Below are 14,606 nucleotides of genomic sequence, written 5' to 3'. Positions count from 1 at the left end.
ACATATTTAATTTTTAACCTTTTAATTTGTTCCTTCTGTAATGGACATCTGTCACTTAGGGATGTGAGCAGTCATCTGTGATTCTAGAGACGACAATCCTCTGATGTGGAAATCTTGGTGCTGTTAAGTATCAGTGGTTTTGCAAGTGGTCTCACAGAACCATGGGTTTGACAACAGGTTTCTTAAGCTTTGAGTTCTGAGAGGTGGCAGGATGTGTTGTAGGAGATCATGGCAGGTGGAACTTCAGGACAGTATAAGATGTCCAGCCACTCCGTTTTCCACTGCCCTTGACAGAGGTCAACATCATATACACAGCTGATAGTTTATACTAGACAGGTGACTTCATTCATTCACTAGAGCAGACTCAGCTATTGTAATGTTTTGTAGTACAAGTTTAGAAATTAGCTTGGTGTTATTCGATTTGGATTATATAGTGTCATTTTGGGGACTTAAATAGTAATTGAAAGTGATTCCACTGAAGTTTTATATGCTGAAAAACATCCATGCTTTTCTTTAGTGAGCAGGGAGACAAGAAAAAAAAAAAGGCAGGTGCAGAAGAGGAAATCTTGCTGCCAGCTAAACAGGCTGCCAGCTGCTTCTGGTAGTTCCCAGAATCCTGATAGTCACTGCTTCCTCTTGCTCTATATGCCACCTCAGACCTCTCTCTTTTGTGTGGGGCAGCTGAGCTATGGTTGTGCCCTTTGGTAATCCCTAGAGAGGCTGCCTATCATGAACATCACTTTCCTCCTGCCATTTCTATGGGTTTGAGTGAAACTCTGATGTATATTTGTTGTGCTAGAGCCTTTTGGAACCCATGACATTGCTCTTGGCTGAAGCCTTGTGATTACATGAGAACTTGCATTTGTGCAACAAGCTATAGGACCATGACCTGTTCTCTGCTCTCACTGAGAGTCCATTCATTGCTGTGTAGAAGACAACCTGTTTAAAAGTCTGGTGTCTGTTTGAACTTGAGGCACTTAAAAAAATGTTCTGTCATGTTGGAAGTAGCTCAGGTGTTGCAGATGCTTTGGAGTGTGCTAGTCTGTGGGGTTTTAATGCATATTTTCCCTTCAATTATTATGTCAAAGTTATCCTCCCACCCACTCGCCTTCCCATGCAGAAGAAACTGGCCACTGAATAAGCATAATAGATTGAAGGTGCTACCCACCTTCAAAAGTAGTTTTCAGTTACTTCACTTTGAAGTCCTGTTGAAAGTTAGGTAAAAATCCCACAAAAGCTTGTTTTCAGTTTATTCTCTTTGCTAGCCCCACCATGACAACAAAACCTGTCTTTCCTCCTCCCCCTCAGTCAAAATGAAACCATCCCAAACCTGGCTTAACCAGAACTCAAGTTTACTTTCTTCTAGTTGTAAAAAGTGACGTGTTAACTTTGAATATCCTGTCTGCTCGTGTTTTACCCTCCATCTGAAAGATGACTCTGACAGCAGCTCAATACACCTTTAATTACCTGTGGGGAGCTTTAGTGGGGGGGGAGGGTGGGGGGGCACGGAAAGAAGAGTCCTATTTAGCAGTTAAAATACCACCCAGCAGTCCCCAGCCAGTACCTCCTGCAGCTACAGGCCGTGGAGAGCTTGTATTAGCAGAAACCAGGTTAGAGCCACATCCAACACTTGAGACGTTTCTGCATCCCTTCTAGTGGCAGGGCCATCACCAGAAGCGGTATTTAATCCCTTTCTGCTTTTTCACAAAATCTGCTGCTGAGGCTAGTGTAGTGTTTGCTGTAAATTCTTTAATTTCTGCCTGCAGATTGACACTCCAGGAAGGTCCTCAGCACTCATGAAGGCATTCATCTCAATAACCTTTCCATGAGTGTAACATCTTTTCCATGGACTGCTCTGATCTCAAGGAGGATTTCTAATTTAATGCCTAGTATTTAACATGTCCCCGATGAGCTCAGGCAAAGAGACTGAATTGTGTGCTGTGATCTTCCATTTGAACTATGAACATATGAACCAAAATATATTTGTACCAATTTATGTTCTATTTTGGTACTACTTTTGTGTATGTAAAACAACAACAAACAAAACAAAAACCCTTCTGCTATCAAGACCTTTAGTCAATCATTTTAATTTCAAGTGTGTTTGAAAAGTAGTAGAACTGCATTTACTCTTGGGACAACACTGTACATGGTGCTCATGTACAATTTAGTTTATTCTCACCTCATTCCTCTGTTGCAATGTAAAAAGGGCTTGTAGTCCTGCCTTGTGAGTTGTTCCCAAGCGACTAGTCTCTGAGTTCAGTGGTACATGGAAGCCCCAGGGACTCTCTTGGTGTCAGAAGATGTCGGATAAATAAGAGCCAAAGCAATGTCCCTCAGAAAGATCACTTTGGGCTTACATAACGTCAGGGCACTGAGCAATGATGGACAGTTGTCCATCTGTCATTCTGGGTGAGTCACACAGGTCTCATCTTGTCTGAATCTGAGGACTTGCAATGGCATGAAAACACACACAGCGCATTTTGGACCTCAGTCTGAAATCATAACACAGGGTGCTTCCTTTCTTGTGAAAATAGTAACATGTAGTTTCCTTGCCATTTTACCTGTCTCGCTTACTGAAACAGCAAGTTGATGCTAGCAGATTCGTTTCTTGCTATATGCTTATACAGTACTTTGTACAGCGAGGCTCTGTTTTTGACATTGCTACTGTCAGCAGCTAAGAAGTACCCTACTTGGTCAGACCAGTGGTCCATCCAACCTAGTATCCTGCCTCTAGCAGTGGCATTAGGATATCCCGTTTAGGAAGTTCAAACAAACCAGACTGCTATCTGAGGTACATTCTCAGCATCCACAGTCATCAATTAGGGAAGTTAAAGACTCATCTCTGCCTTTTTCCTGTTTACAGACATGCTGTTTGTGAATCCGTCTACCCCCTTTTTGAACTGCTCGTATTGTTTGCCTTCAAAACCTGCTATGACTACATAGTCTACAAGTTCATTGCCTGCTGTGTAAGAAAACACTTTATTGTATCTGTTCAACAAATCTCTTATTAGTGTTAGTGGAGCAAGTATTTAATTCATCTTATTTCCAGGTAGCCTTATCCTCTCTTAATTGAAAAGTCTCATCTTTTTAGTCTTCCCTGGTAAGACAGCTGCACCATCATCCGCATCATTCTTGGTACATTCTCTTGGTCCACCATGTCCTTCTTGCAATGCTGAGAGCAGTGGCACACATTAATCAGGATGAGGGTGCACCTGGATTTTACGCATTGGCAAAATGGTGCTCTCTGCATTGTTCTCAACACCCTTCCTGATGATGCTCAACAATTTGATGCCTCTTTTGTCTGACACTGCACAGTGAGCTGATGAATGAAACTGTGAATAACTAATGAGAATATGCTATTGTGATCAAGGCTGGCTATGGTATGCAGTTAAATATAGGCATACTGATTTTTTTTTAAACTATATTTAATTGCCAGTCTCAGTGAAAGACAAGTGTTATCAGCTGTTCCAAATTAGACAGCTTTGGGTCACTATATTTTTTCAGTCTCCCCTTTCTCTCTGCCCAGAGCACTAGTACTATACCTTACTGCATAAACTAGAGCACCCATAAGTAATATGCCTGCACATTCTTCTTGTATTTGTGTGCAAGAGCCCAAGGTGACTTTTAAACTTAAGTTTCTTGTCCAAAAACTCGAGTATAAGGATGTGGAAACACTTCTTTCTGACACTTCCTTTTGAAGAGGTTTTATGACTCAGATGCACAAATTAACTTCCAGATGAAACTCTAGTAGAAGCTTTAGCCAGGAGCAACACCTACCCAGTTTTATAATCCTGTCACACATATAGCTTTAATAAAAGCCTGTAGTATAAACAAAACTTACCTATAGAAACAATTAGGCAACAGCAGTTGTAATTTAGGGAATTTCCAGCAGATTAGTAACAAACTGTGAAGAGCCTGTGGCCTGAAATGCAACCTTGAACTTTTAATTCCTAGGAAATTATTCGTGTTGTGATGGTTATTGCTGCTGAACAATCAACACCTGGAAGACTTTAAAAAATCTGGCTTTTAAAAAATTTCTCTTTTCCATTTTCAGTATGTGAAGTCTCTGATTCTGGTATGAATCACAGCTCTTTGCCATCCAGCTCTTCCCTGAGGTTCGCATGGCCAGCAGTCAACCAGAGCATGCTGTAAAGAGCAGAGGCATTGATCCAAGGAAGCAATCAGGTATGTGTATGACTTTTTTTCCACAGAGCTCTCAAAATCTAATCAGAAAAGCTTTTTTGGGACATTCCTCACAAAATTTTAAACAATCTGGGGGAGACAAATATGTCAGCAGAATCTGTACATACATACCAAAAAAAAAAAAAAGTTGATTGCTACCAGTTCTTTCTTTTTTTTAATTAATGAAATGGAAATCACACTTCTGTTTTACATTAAAAAATAATTACACTTTGTAGTGCCCTTTGTTTTCATGGCATTATTTTTTTATTTTTTGTTGCCATCTTCTTCAGCATATCTGAGCCTATTCAAATGTCTGTGAATCTTGGTAGCTCACCCCTGCAGTGCAGGCAGCCCCATGTCCCTCACTGCGTACTTCCTGCGCCCACGGAATGTCTCTGCAAAGGAATTAGTCCTTTCCTTGAGGTCTGGTAACAGTCAGTCAGGAAGACTGGGAGAAGTGGCTGGACTTGATGGTCTTAAGGGTCTTTTCCAACCTAAATGACTCTTTGATTCTATGTACCGTAAAACAGTAACAAACCTTCTATGCTCTCTTTGTGCCAGCTTAACCTACCATGTAAGAAATCCTACTGATGACTGACACTCATTATGGTAATAATTAAAGATATGCATTAAGGTAATTTTATACAATAGTCCTAGACATATTCTGCTTAGTTATCTCTACAAGCAAATTTAATGCAGTCCTTTACTATTTTGGATGCTCTAGAAATGAGAGTGTCTCACAGAACTTCATAGGCCTCCTGGTTCAGGTACTTTTGACACACGAGTAGTTGTGTTGTCTCAGCCACAAGTGTTATATGAGAAAGTAACTAATCATAGATTCCTTGTAGCTTGTATGTGAAAAGCTCCACCAGCAATACCGGATCCAGACAGCCATGGTGTGGTGAAAGTTTAGCTTCCTTTAATCGTGATGTAACTGCCCAGTTGCTCCCTGAAGCAAGGAATTAACATAGCCTGAGAAATACACTGTCCCTTGCTTCTAAGCTCAGTTATGTGACCTATTAAGGAAAGAAGAATGAGTGAACTTGAGAGTCCAGGGACATGTAGAGTCTGAGGATGGCAACATCAGCTTCAAGACACTTATAAATTTGAACAGGTCAGAATGCCACTTCTTCCTGACTCAGTGCATTTTTTTTTTAATTTCTTCCCTCAGGGCTGGCTGCCATTACTGCTTAAATCACTGGAAAGATTCCCACTGAATTTCAGGGGTAACTGGATTAGTTACTAGGTTGGCCTACTGGAAAGGCATGCAATTAGAAAAGCTGTGCTGTTCTCACTGACTTGGAGCCAAAGGTGACCAAGTATAATTGCTCAAGTGCAGCGTAGCCCTGATCTGCCACTATGAAGGCAGTTGGTTGCATTTTAGATGCAAATGAAACCTGGTCTGGTCAGAAGCTGCAGTTTGGCAACTTAAACACACTGGGGCTCTGCCCAGGCTTGGGAAGTCTCTGAAAAAGTAAGGTATGCATATGCCCCCTCATTCTTGTGAGTCTTCCCATGAACTCCTGTGGAAATAGTTGCTTCCATAACGCCATGCATTTGTTTTGAGGGCTCAGGAAAGACAGGGAAATTACAAACATGTGAGCTCAAAACTTTTGAGAGAATTAAGTGTTTCCATAATTAAAGATATGCTTTGTAAACTGATGATGTCTTTTCCCTTATCCAAGATGAATGAAATGTGAAATAGTGCATTAATCCTGGCAAGTAAGTTAAGGTTATAAAAGTGATGCCGTTTGATGGCGTCATGTCCTTTTTGATGACATGGATAAAACATGTCCAAACCAGTGCATGGAGAGGGACAAGAGTTTTGTGGGGAACTGCCTAGGGGTGATGAGTGGTGCAGTTGGTGGATCCATTCACAGCGGCAAAACCACGATCCCCTCCGCCGGTCCCAGCAGCCCCTCACACCCACCCGAGATCCCGAGAGGCCACGTGGGGCCGCGGCCGCCGCTCCGCTCCGCTCCCGCCGGCGGAGCGGAGGGCGGTAGAGGCCCCTGAGGCGGGGGTTAACTTCGTTTTACCACCGACCCTTCTGCTTACCGCCCTCCCCCGAGCGCCGTCTGAAGGCCGGGACAGATGGCGGGGCACACCCGGGGCGCCGCTTCCCCCGGGGTGCGCAAGGAGGCCGGGAAACTTTCGGAGGGAGCCACTTCCTCGCCCAGCCCGGCGGGGGGAGATGTCAGACGCCGGGAGGGAGGAGTGAAGGCGGGGAAGCTCCAGCTGCAACCCCTCCGTTCGCGCTGCAAGACGGCCATTTAAGCCCCAGGCGAGGGGCCGGCGGGAGCGGCGGCAGGGAGGAGGCGGTGAGGCCATGGGCCGCGGCGGAGGAAGGTGACCGGCCTGGCCCTCCCGCGGCCGGCCGGCTGTCCCGCTCTCCGCCCCACGCAGGGCTTCCCCCGCGGCAGCTCTAGCTACCCGCCTTTCCAGTCACGGAGCGCTAGAGGGAGTGGCGGGGGAGTGAGGCGCCGCCGCCGCCTGTGAGGGCGGCGAAGGGGTGGGACGCCGGGCGGTGCGGGGCGCGCAGCCCGGCTATGTCTCCGGGGGAGGCGGCGTTGGGCTGAGCGGCCGTGCGCGCAGCGGAGAGCGCTCTCCGCCACCATGAGGCGGCTGCTGCTGCCCATACCCCTGCCCTGCCTCCTGCTGCTGTTGCCGCCTCTGCTGCTCATACTGCCGGCCGAGGTGAGACCGCGGCGCGGGGGACGGAGTAGGGCGCGGGAGGCAGGGGGTTCCTGCGCCGCGGCCGCTGGCCGCCGCACCTGCCCCCGCTGGAAGGTGCCCTGGCGGAAGCACTCGCCGGTCTGGGAGGAGGCGTGTGTCCGGCGGGGCAGGTGTGCGGCCGGAGCTCGGGCTTTGTCCCGCAGCGGTTTCGCTGGTGCCGCCCAGGGAGGGAAGGGGAGGCTGGGGGGGACGGCGGCGTGGCCCGGCGGAGGCGGCGCTCACCTGGAGCGGCCGCCGGCCGGATCCCCGGGGCCTCGGTCTCCCCGGTGCTCCCCGCCTGCCTTTCGGGGGTCTGAGCCTCCCGCGACCGCTGGGTGGATGGCGGCCCGGGTCAGTACAGGCGGGGATGTGGTGGCAGTATGATCCTATGTCTGCTTTCGGGGCGTGAGGCAGCCCCGGTTGTTTACCTCCCTAAAAACCGCCTTAGGTAAAGCGGGGACGGCCCCCGTCTCCCCACTGAGTATTGTAGCCTGCCCTCGTCCTATTGCTGCTGGTTAATTAGTAACACGTCATTTGCACATTGCCCGTGCTGGTGGTGCACATCACCCGCTGGGTTACAATCTTCTGTAGCACTGTGGAGTTTCCATGGGAAAATCCTGCTGTCTTGTAGGACTGCAGGTCAACAGGAGGCCTCTGCCAGCACACTTGTGTTTGAAACCTCCCTCTGTGCCTTAGCGTGTCGCAGGAGGTTCTTCCAAAAGCACCTTTTAGTGATGTAAATCAAAATAATTTTCCAGGCAACCCACTCATCACATGCTGGCATAGACTTTCACCCCATGCTTTTCTCAGCTACCAGCTTCCTAGGGTTTTTTGTAGGAATGCTTTGTGACTGCTGCGAACTCTTAATGTTTTGAGGCTTGCTGAACTTTTGCTTCCAGACATACCTGCTTGGCCTCTCTGCCTCAATGGTTTCTGCTACAGAAGCACGGTATGGACCAAGGTGCTCAGTAATCTGTGGTGACAGTTCTGCCTGGCCTGTGTTTCAGTCCCACCCTGAGAGCTGCAGAGCAGAACTGTACCACTGCTTTAGATTTTTAACTATTTTTGACCTCACCTTACATTGGCATCAGCTTTTGATTACAGTTAATGGCTATTGTAAACCTTTGCTGCTTCTTCCTTTTGTGTCTTATTCAGTTTGGGTGGCCTTGCAGTGTTTTGTCGTTCCATCTCTGTTTGCTGTTCTACCAAGCCTAGGTTTAAAAATCTCTACCTGAATAAGAGCTAAGATTGATTTAGGAATCAAAGTATTCCAGCATTTTGGAAAACCTTAGGGCGGGCCTGGGTTGCCCTTGGCTATAGCTTTGCAGGCTCACTCAGGCAACAGGAGCCTTGTGTGGGCATGTGGCTCGCACTGACTTCTCTTCCTTGAAGCAGAGAAGCCTTTGTGTGATGATCTGCCAGCCATGACCTCTATTGTGTGTGGTTTCTCTTCTCAAGCAGGGTATGAAATCTTGTGATGTAATGGTCTACTTGTCTTCTAAGTCTGGCTTTTAGTTGTTGTCTAATATGATAAATGATAATACAAAAATTTGGACCCTCTCCTCAGTTACATGTAGTTACATCTATGCATTCAAAAAATTCTTCCCAGAAAGGGTTGTCAGGCATTGGAACAGGCTGCCCAGGGAAGTGGTGGAGTCACCATCCCTGGAGGAGTTTAAAAGGCATTTAGACAAGGTTCTTAGGGACATGGTTTAGTGCTAGAGGTAGGTAGAGGTTGGACTTGATGATCTTGAGAGTCTCTTCCAGCTGAAATGATTCTGTGGGAGCTCCTCAGCTCATGGTGTCATGGTCTGAAAATTCAGAAGACTACAGTTTTTGACAGTCTCAGTTGTGACTTTAGGCATACCTGTGAATATGAAGGCCAGTGCAAGGAAGTCTCCATGCCACCAGACCTCTTAACTGGTGCTGGTCGGTACCTTGTGGAGTTATGAACAATTGGAGCATTTGCATGATCTACAGAGGGAGTTGGGGTGAAAGGCCCCTTTAGGAACTTTCCTCTTAGAGGATTAGAATTTAAACTGAGTCCTCGCTGATAGTGTCATTCTGTAAATTCTTTACTCATTTGGAATAACTGAATTTCAGTGTGGCCACTTGTGGCAGGTAGGGAGGATAACTCATGTAAGGAAAGTGTGTTAGGCTTGTATAGGCCATTAATGCCAGCAGTGAAGATGCGGAATAAAGCCTTGCTTGGAGGGAATGCTTGCTTTAAGCACAGTGATCATGTTGCCTGTTCCAAGTAGTGTTCACACAGTCTTGCTCTATAAAATCAGAATGGTCTCTAATAGGGAACAATTTTACTCTTTGTTGTGGGTTATTTGCACAGCTTAAGGCAGATGTTAGAGTTGTCTGGTGTGATTTGTTTGTGGTGTGGCATGTGTGCAGGTATGGGGACATGGCTTGGGACTATCTGGTGAGATATTTAGCTGGTGTAAGAAGCTTGACAGTCTTGCCAGTTGCTGCCATCATAAGCTGGACTTTGTGCATTGCCCGTAAGGATTATTGCCTCTTGTCTACAGTCTCCCTGGTGGCTCATGTGAGGAAAGGCAGCGAGTCAGGTGTAAGTGGCTCTTGGCTGGATCTGGCCTGTATGCTGCCTTTTAGATGACTGTGGGATCGGTAAGGGGACGGCAGTTCTAACACAGACAGTGTTGTCATATCAAACGCATGCAAGGGCTGGGAAGCATCCTGAGCTGTGGAATGGCTGTGTCATGGCAGCTCCTGGGTGGTGTGACAGGCATATGATCTTCCTGTGGCATCTTTTACTCAAGGATAAGCATCTTCCTTATTTTTAATGAATTACAACATAGTGGCCAAGGTTGGAGTTATTAAAAAAACACACAGTGAGTTTTGTTATTTATGGGAGCTAGTGACTTGAGAATGATCATGTAAGTGATATGACAATACAACATCTACTACTGAAGAGCAGTGGACTTCTAAGCTCCAGTATTTTTGTGCTTGGAGTTATAAATGCTTTTTATATGGACCCAATAGCTTGTCCTCACAGCTTATTGCATGCACAGAACTCCTACTGATACTGTGTGAGTCAATTGTATAGCTTTATGACTTAATTAGTGATATGAATTTCCAGCTGAGGAGTTTAAATGAAGCAACATCATATCTGAAATAGCGGCTTGCCATGTGTGTATGTTGCATTTCTGCTAAACATTGGCCATTGTTAATCATCCTTGTTGATTTTTTTTTTTTTTTTTTTTACATGAAAGAAAAAAGTTAAAAGTAGATACCATTTAATAAAAATGTTTTGCAAATACTTTGACATAGGTCTACATATACCTTATTTAGATCTTTTAAGAAAAATAAAGTTTGAGAAATGTGAGGCTCCCTTGCTGCTACTGTAATACGCTTTTGGGGTAAAGCCTTTAATGACCACCTTTAGAAACAGGTGTGGGCATCACTGATCTGGAGACCTTAGCAGGCCTGAACTCGGCAGCATAGACCAGAAGGGGAAGCTGTGGCTGTGAGCTGAGTTTGCTTGTGTCGGAGGAGCTTAGGAGAAAACTTCTCCTCTGTCAGGACAAGTTATTTTTCTGTGATGACTGATAGTTGATGCTGAAATGCAAAGGCTTTCATTTTTGTTTAAAACTTCAACACAGTTAATTTTTGCATGCTTCTTATGTTCATTCCAAGAACACACAACATGAACACCTTCTGCAGTACTCAATAGATGCTTTGTTTTCAATGTGGCTTGGATGTGTGTAGTGCTGCCTTAATGGCATAGGCTGACTGCACGCTGCAGCACACTTGGATGTTTCCAGTACTTTGATTTTAGTCTCCAGCCAGCAACACACAACAAAATATCATCTTCTGCATGTTTGAGATCAGAATTCAGGCCCACAGTGGAAATGTTGTCTGTGCAAACAACCATGCTATTATTAGTACTTCCTCAATTATGTGAGCTACATGCAAGTCTTTGTTGAGGATTTTCATGGCATGTAAATTTCTTTGGTTGGAGATTCTAAATTTGGGAGAGAGAAATTGCTACTGTTTTAAAATCTTTAGTTGTTTATTATGTAGGGCATAATCCATACAATTTTAATTTATGCATTTCCTTCTTCATCTTAGAATTACAGTGTGTCCATAGAGTGAGCATTTAAACAACATTAGAGAGTGGTTGGAAATTGGCAATTTGATGTTTGTAGGTATAAAGTCTGTCTCATGTCATTTGTTTGGAGTTTTTGCTTGCTTGCTTGAAAGAGGATTCCTGATAAGAGCAAAGGAGAGAAAGACTATTAAAACAGTCAGTGGCTGCACATCTGGTTGTTAGCCTGATGTGACTGCTTTTAGTTACACTCCAAAATTTGAATGTACATAGTACCTTGAACATCAGGAAAGGTTGCTGGAAGTGTAGGAGGAGCTAGTTGATTTTTTTTCTAGCAGAGAGGGCCTACTGCTGTGTAGGAAGGGGAGAATGAAAGAGAACTTTGCCTTAAATGGGGCCATCAGTAGGAAATTAACTTTCAGTGGGGATGACTGTGCAGGGGAGGACATTAATTGTGAGGGAAAAAGACAACTAAGTGTAGGTGAGCATGTGCTAATATGAAACGTTAGAAAGGAATGTGTGGAGGGGAAAGAATGATCAGGCATATGCAGGAAGAGAAGAGCAAAACAGATGCACTGCTCTGGAAGGCTGCACCAAGGCTTTTCTCTGAGTGCTTTCCAGCTGTTCCCAAATGTATCTGCACATAAACAGGCCTCCTGGGGCTATTAATCCAAAATTCCAGGGGAAAATACAAGATGTGGGAAAGGTATTTCTGTAATCCATCAAAGAATGGGTATGTACATGTGGTCCAACCAGAACTGGATTGATAAACTTGTGGCCTCAGTTATCGTCTCTGCCATTCATGGATATTTAGTGGAAAAGGTAGGGCAACATAGAGCAATGTCTGTATCTTTCCATGAATGTCAGTATCTGGCACATCACTGAATGTAAAGGTTGTTTTCCTACCATCACCAGGAAATTGGAAGAACCCTTTGTATTAGAAACCACACAGTCCAGCCATCGTTATTTTCCCTCTGTGATTTATCTGAGACCCCTGGGGCCACATATGAAAGCGTCTTTCTCCACCTGTAGAAATGTAGTAGGAGACAAGGAAAGTCTGCTTTTAACTGTTTCGGAATAGAGGAAATTGCAGCTACAGCTACAAACAGAGGAAGGAATGATGTTGGCATCTGCTGTCATACCAGACCTATACGGTCTGTAACTGATCTTGTCTTTACGTGGTGCTCCAAACCCAGTTGGTGTGTGTTTGACACAAGTCCTGCTTTGCGGAGGAGAGGGGACCACTGGAAAGATTACCTTTAAGCTCTCTTAGACAATGCCTAGAAATCCCTTTCTCTCCAGTGCTGCATATCTGCTGGTTCTTGGTTTCTTTTTCTGATTCTTCTTGTACCTCCCATTTGTTTGGCACTCTTCTGAGTTTTCTCATTGTTTGGTACAATTTTAGCCATACTAAACAAGTAAATAAATATCTAGTACGTCTGGTAAGTTGTGGTGGGGGTGTTTTAAATGTGGGGTTGAGTGTTTTGTTTACTGGAAAGTCTGCATGGGGTTTTGGTTGATTGGTTTGCCTTTGTGGTGTGCAGGAGGATGCCATCTACATACTGTAGTACTGTTTTCTGTTTACTGTGCATCATATGGGCCAGGGAATAATTTGTGTAAACTTCATTGCTGTTTCCCCCACTGAAGGCAAGAAATTTCTGCTTCTGAGACTACAAAATCATCAAGTAAAGAATTGAACATCAGGTCTGGAGCTTTACTGTAAATTACAGTCTGTTTGTTGTAGCCTGGTAAGCAGATGCAATCTCTTACTGTATCTGTGTTGGAGGCTGTAGATGTTTGAGAAAAGGTGAAGGTGACATCTGGTCCTGGCTCTGTGAGTGGGTCTCTTCTGAGGCTGAAGGTGCTGGAGCCCTCTCTCCCATCACAGCCCAGGTGAGAGGAAGGACTCCAGTGTCTGGGAGCTTTTCCTTGTTAGGATTTTATAGTTTGTATCTAAAACACAGCTGGCTCTGTGATGAGGTGCATTCTCGGATTAATTCCTTACTTCCTTTTGGCGATATTTTGATAGTGGTTTGTTTTTTTTTGTCTGCCAGCTTGTAAGGAATTGGGTTGAACTGAGCCTGAATGGGAGTGTTCCCTAAAGAGGGGTTATTTGTGCAAATCAGCTTTGTAGAAGCCCTGCCTGTCCCTAGTCACTGGGGGATCGTAGCTTGGCATGCTCTGACGGGTTTCAATGCATATTTAAAAGCCTCTGCTTTTACTAGTTCAGTGTGTTGGGTGTTTGTTTTTGTTTGTTTGTTTTTTTTCTTTATTTTCTTTTTTAAGAGAGTGTAGCAAGATGAATAATTCATGGTTTTAGGACATTTTGGTACATGGGTGGTAAGAAGACTCATAGCCAAGGTTATGATGTTTTGTCTTGCGCTGTGTGCTGGTGGTTTATGTCTGCAGTGGGAGATGGCTCTGGGCATTATTTTATTGTAGAAATGCCAGTGACTTTTGTTTTAGCATTCTCCATCGTGGTGGAGCTTGGACTGAGCTTTCCCTCCTTATTTCCTTTTGTGCACTTGAATTGTCTTAAGTTAGAGCATTTTTAATAAGTTTCCTTGTTTATTCTTATATACACATATAAACAGGTCACCACTGGCAAGTCTGTTTCTACATATCTGCTTTTGAGTCCTCATTTTCAAATTGCAATTTCTGCTACCTCTGTCCATGAAAATAAGGACAGAATCATGCAAAGGGCAGAGGGTGCCCAGCCAGAGGGTTGGCTTGGGAGCATTTTATTGCCTCGTGAGGCTGCAGGATGCTGCAAAGGATGGGGCAGAAGGCCATGGCCTGAGAAAGGTACAGCTTCATCTTTGGGCAGGCCAGCCTACATCTGCGGCAAGGTGTGGGACCATTTGTGATACTACAGGCTGTGAAAGCTTTCTGCTGCCTCCCTCTAGTACTTTGTTGTGCCTGCAATGTCAGTAGTCCCTGCCAATAAATGGAGGTTGCTTCTTCTTGCTGCCTGTCCTCCTCAGGGCTTCCTCATGCCCAAAGTGGCTCAGCTAACTGATTCCCAGAGCATTCCCTTGAAACTTCGAACTTAATTTTGCCAAAGATGTCATGATATAGAGGGGCAAAGGGGAAAATTATGAGAGTTCACTTAATTTCATCTGACTGCAGCCTGTATCTGCTTAAAGACAGATGACTTTTTAGTTACTGTCTGAATTCATAGTAATAGTGATTGCCTCTTTGTCTAAACTTGCTCTGCTGCTTGTCTTTGTGCAAGGTGCCCTATGCGTTTTGAAGTGGAAAGGGCAGAGAGGATACTAAAGTGGTGAATAGTGTCCAGCTGAGAACAGAAGAGGCCTCCACCACTCATGACATTTGAAACTGGAAGAATAGCCCTGATTGGAAAGGGCACCTGTTTTATGTGCTGGTAGGGATTTGGGGCAAATGAGCTCTCTCTGAGACCAAGATAGAGCTTTGTCTGAGAAGAAGTCATTACCTTCTGGGATGCAGGTGAAAGAAACACATTATTAGTTTCACCATAGCAGAAAGTAGCAGTGTGGAACCATCACAAGAAACTGACTCAGCCTTGCCAATGGTTTTATGACAATATTAGGCGTGCCATGGTTTTGGTGTACTTTTTAAACATTAGAATGTGACTTGTTACAAAAAACAG

At 44.8% G+C, this 14,606-nt stretch overlaps 1 protein-coding gene across 1 annotated transcript in view; it reads left to right on the top strand.

Annotated features, from left to right (window-relative positions):
* Positions 1–6,798: 6,798 nt before the first annotated feature.
* PTPRJ (protein tyrosine phosphatase receptor type J) overlaps positions 6,799–14,606 on the top strand; it is a gene marked incomplete at both ends in the record, with an annotated part of 75,433 nt that continues 67,625 nt past the window's right edge. The window contains one exon of the mRNA XM_080345454.1: positions 6,799–6,879. Coding sequence (XP_080201580.1) covers positions 6,799–6,879 — 81 coding nt within the window. The remainder of the gene's footprint in view (positions 6,880–14,606) is intronic.

This window comes from Nesoenas mayeri (assembly GCF_963082525.1).
Source record: "Nesoenas mayeri genome assembly, chromosome: 5".
In the NCBI taxonomy this organism is placed as follows: domain Eukaryota; kingdom Metazoa; phylum Chordata; class Aves; order Columbiformes; family Columbidae; genus Nesoenas; species Nesoenas mayeri.
The sequence above is the reverse complement of the archived record's forward strand: the minus strand, read 5'-3'. Positions and strand labels throughout refer to the sequence as shown.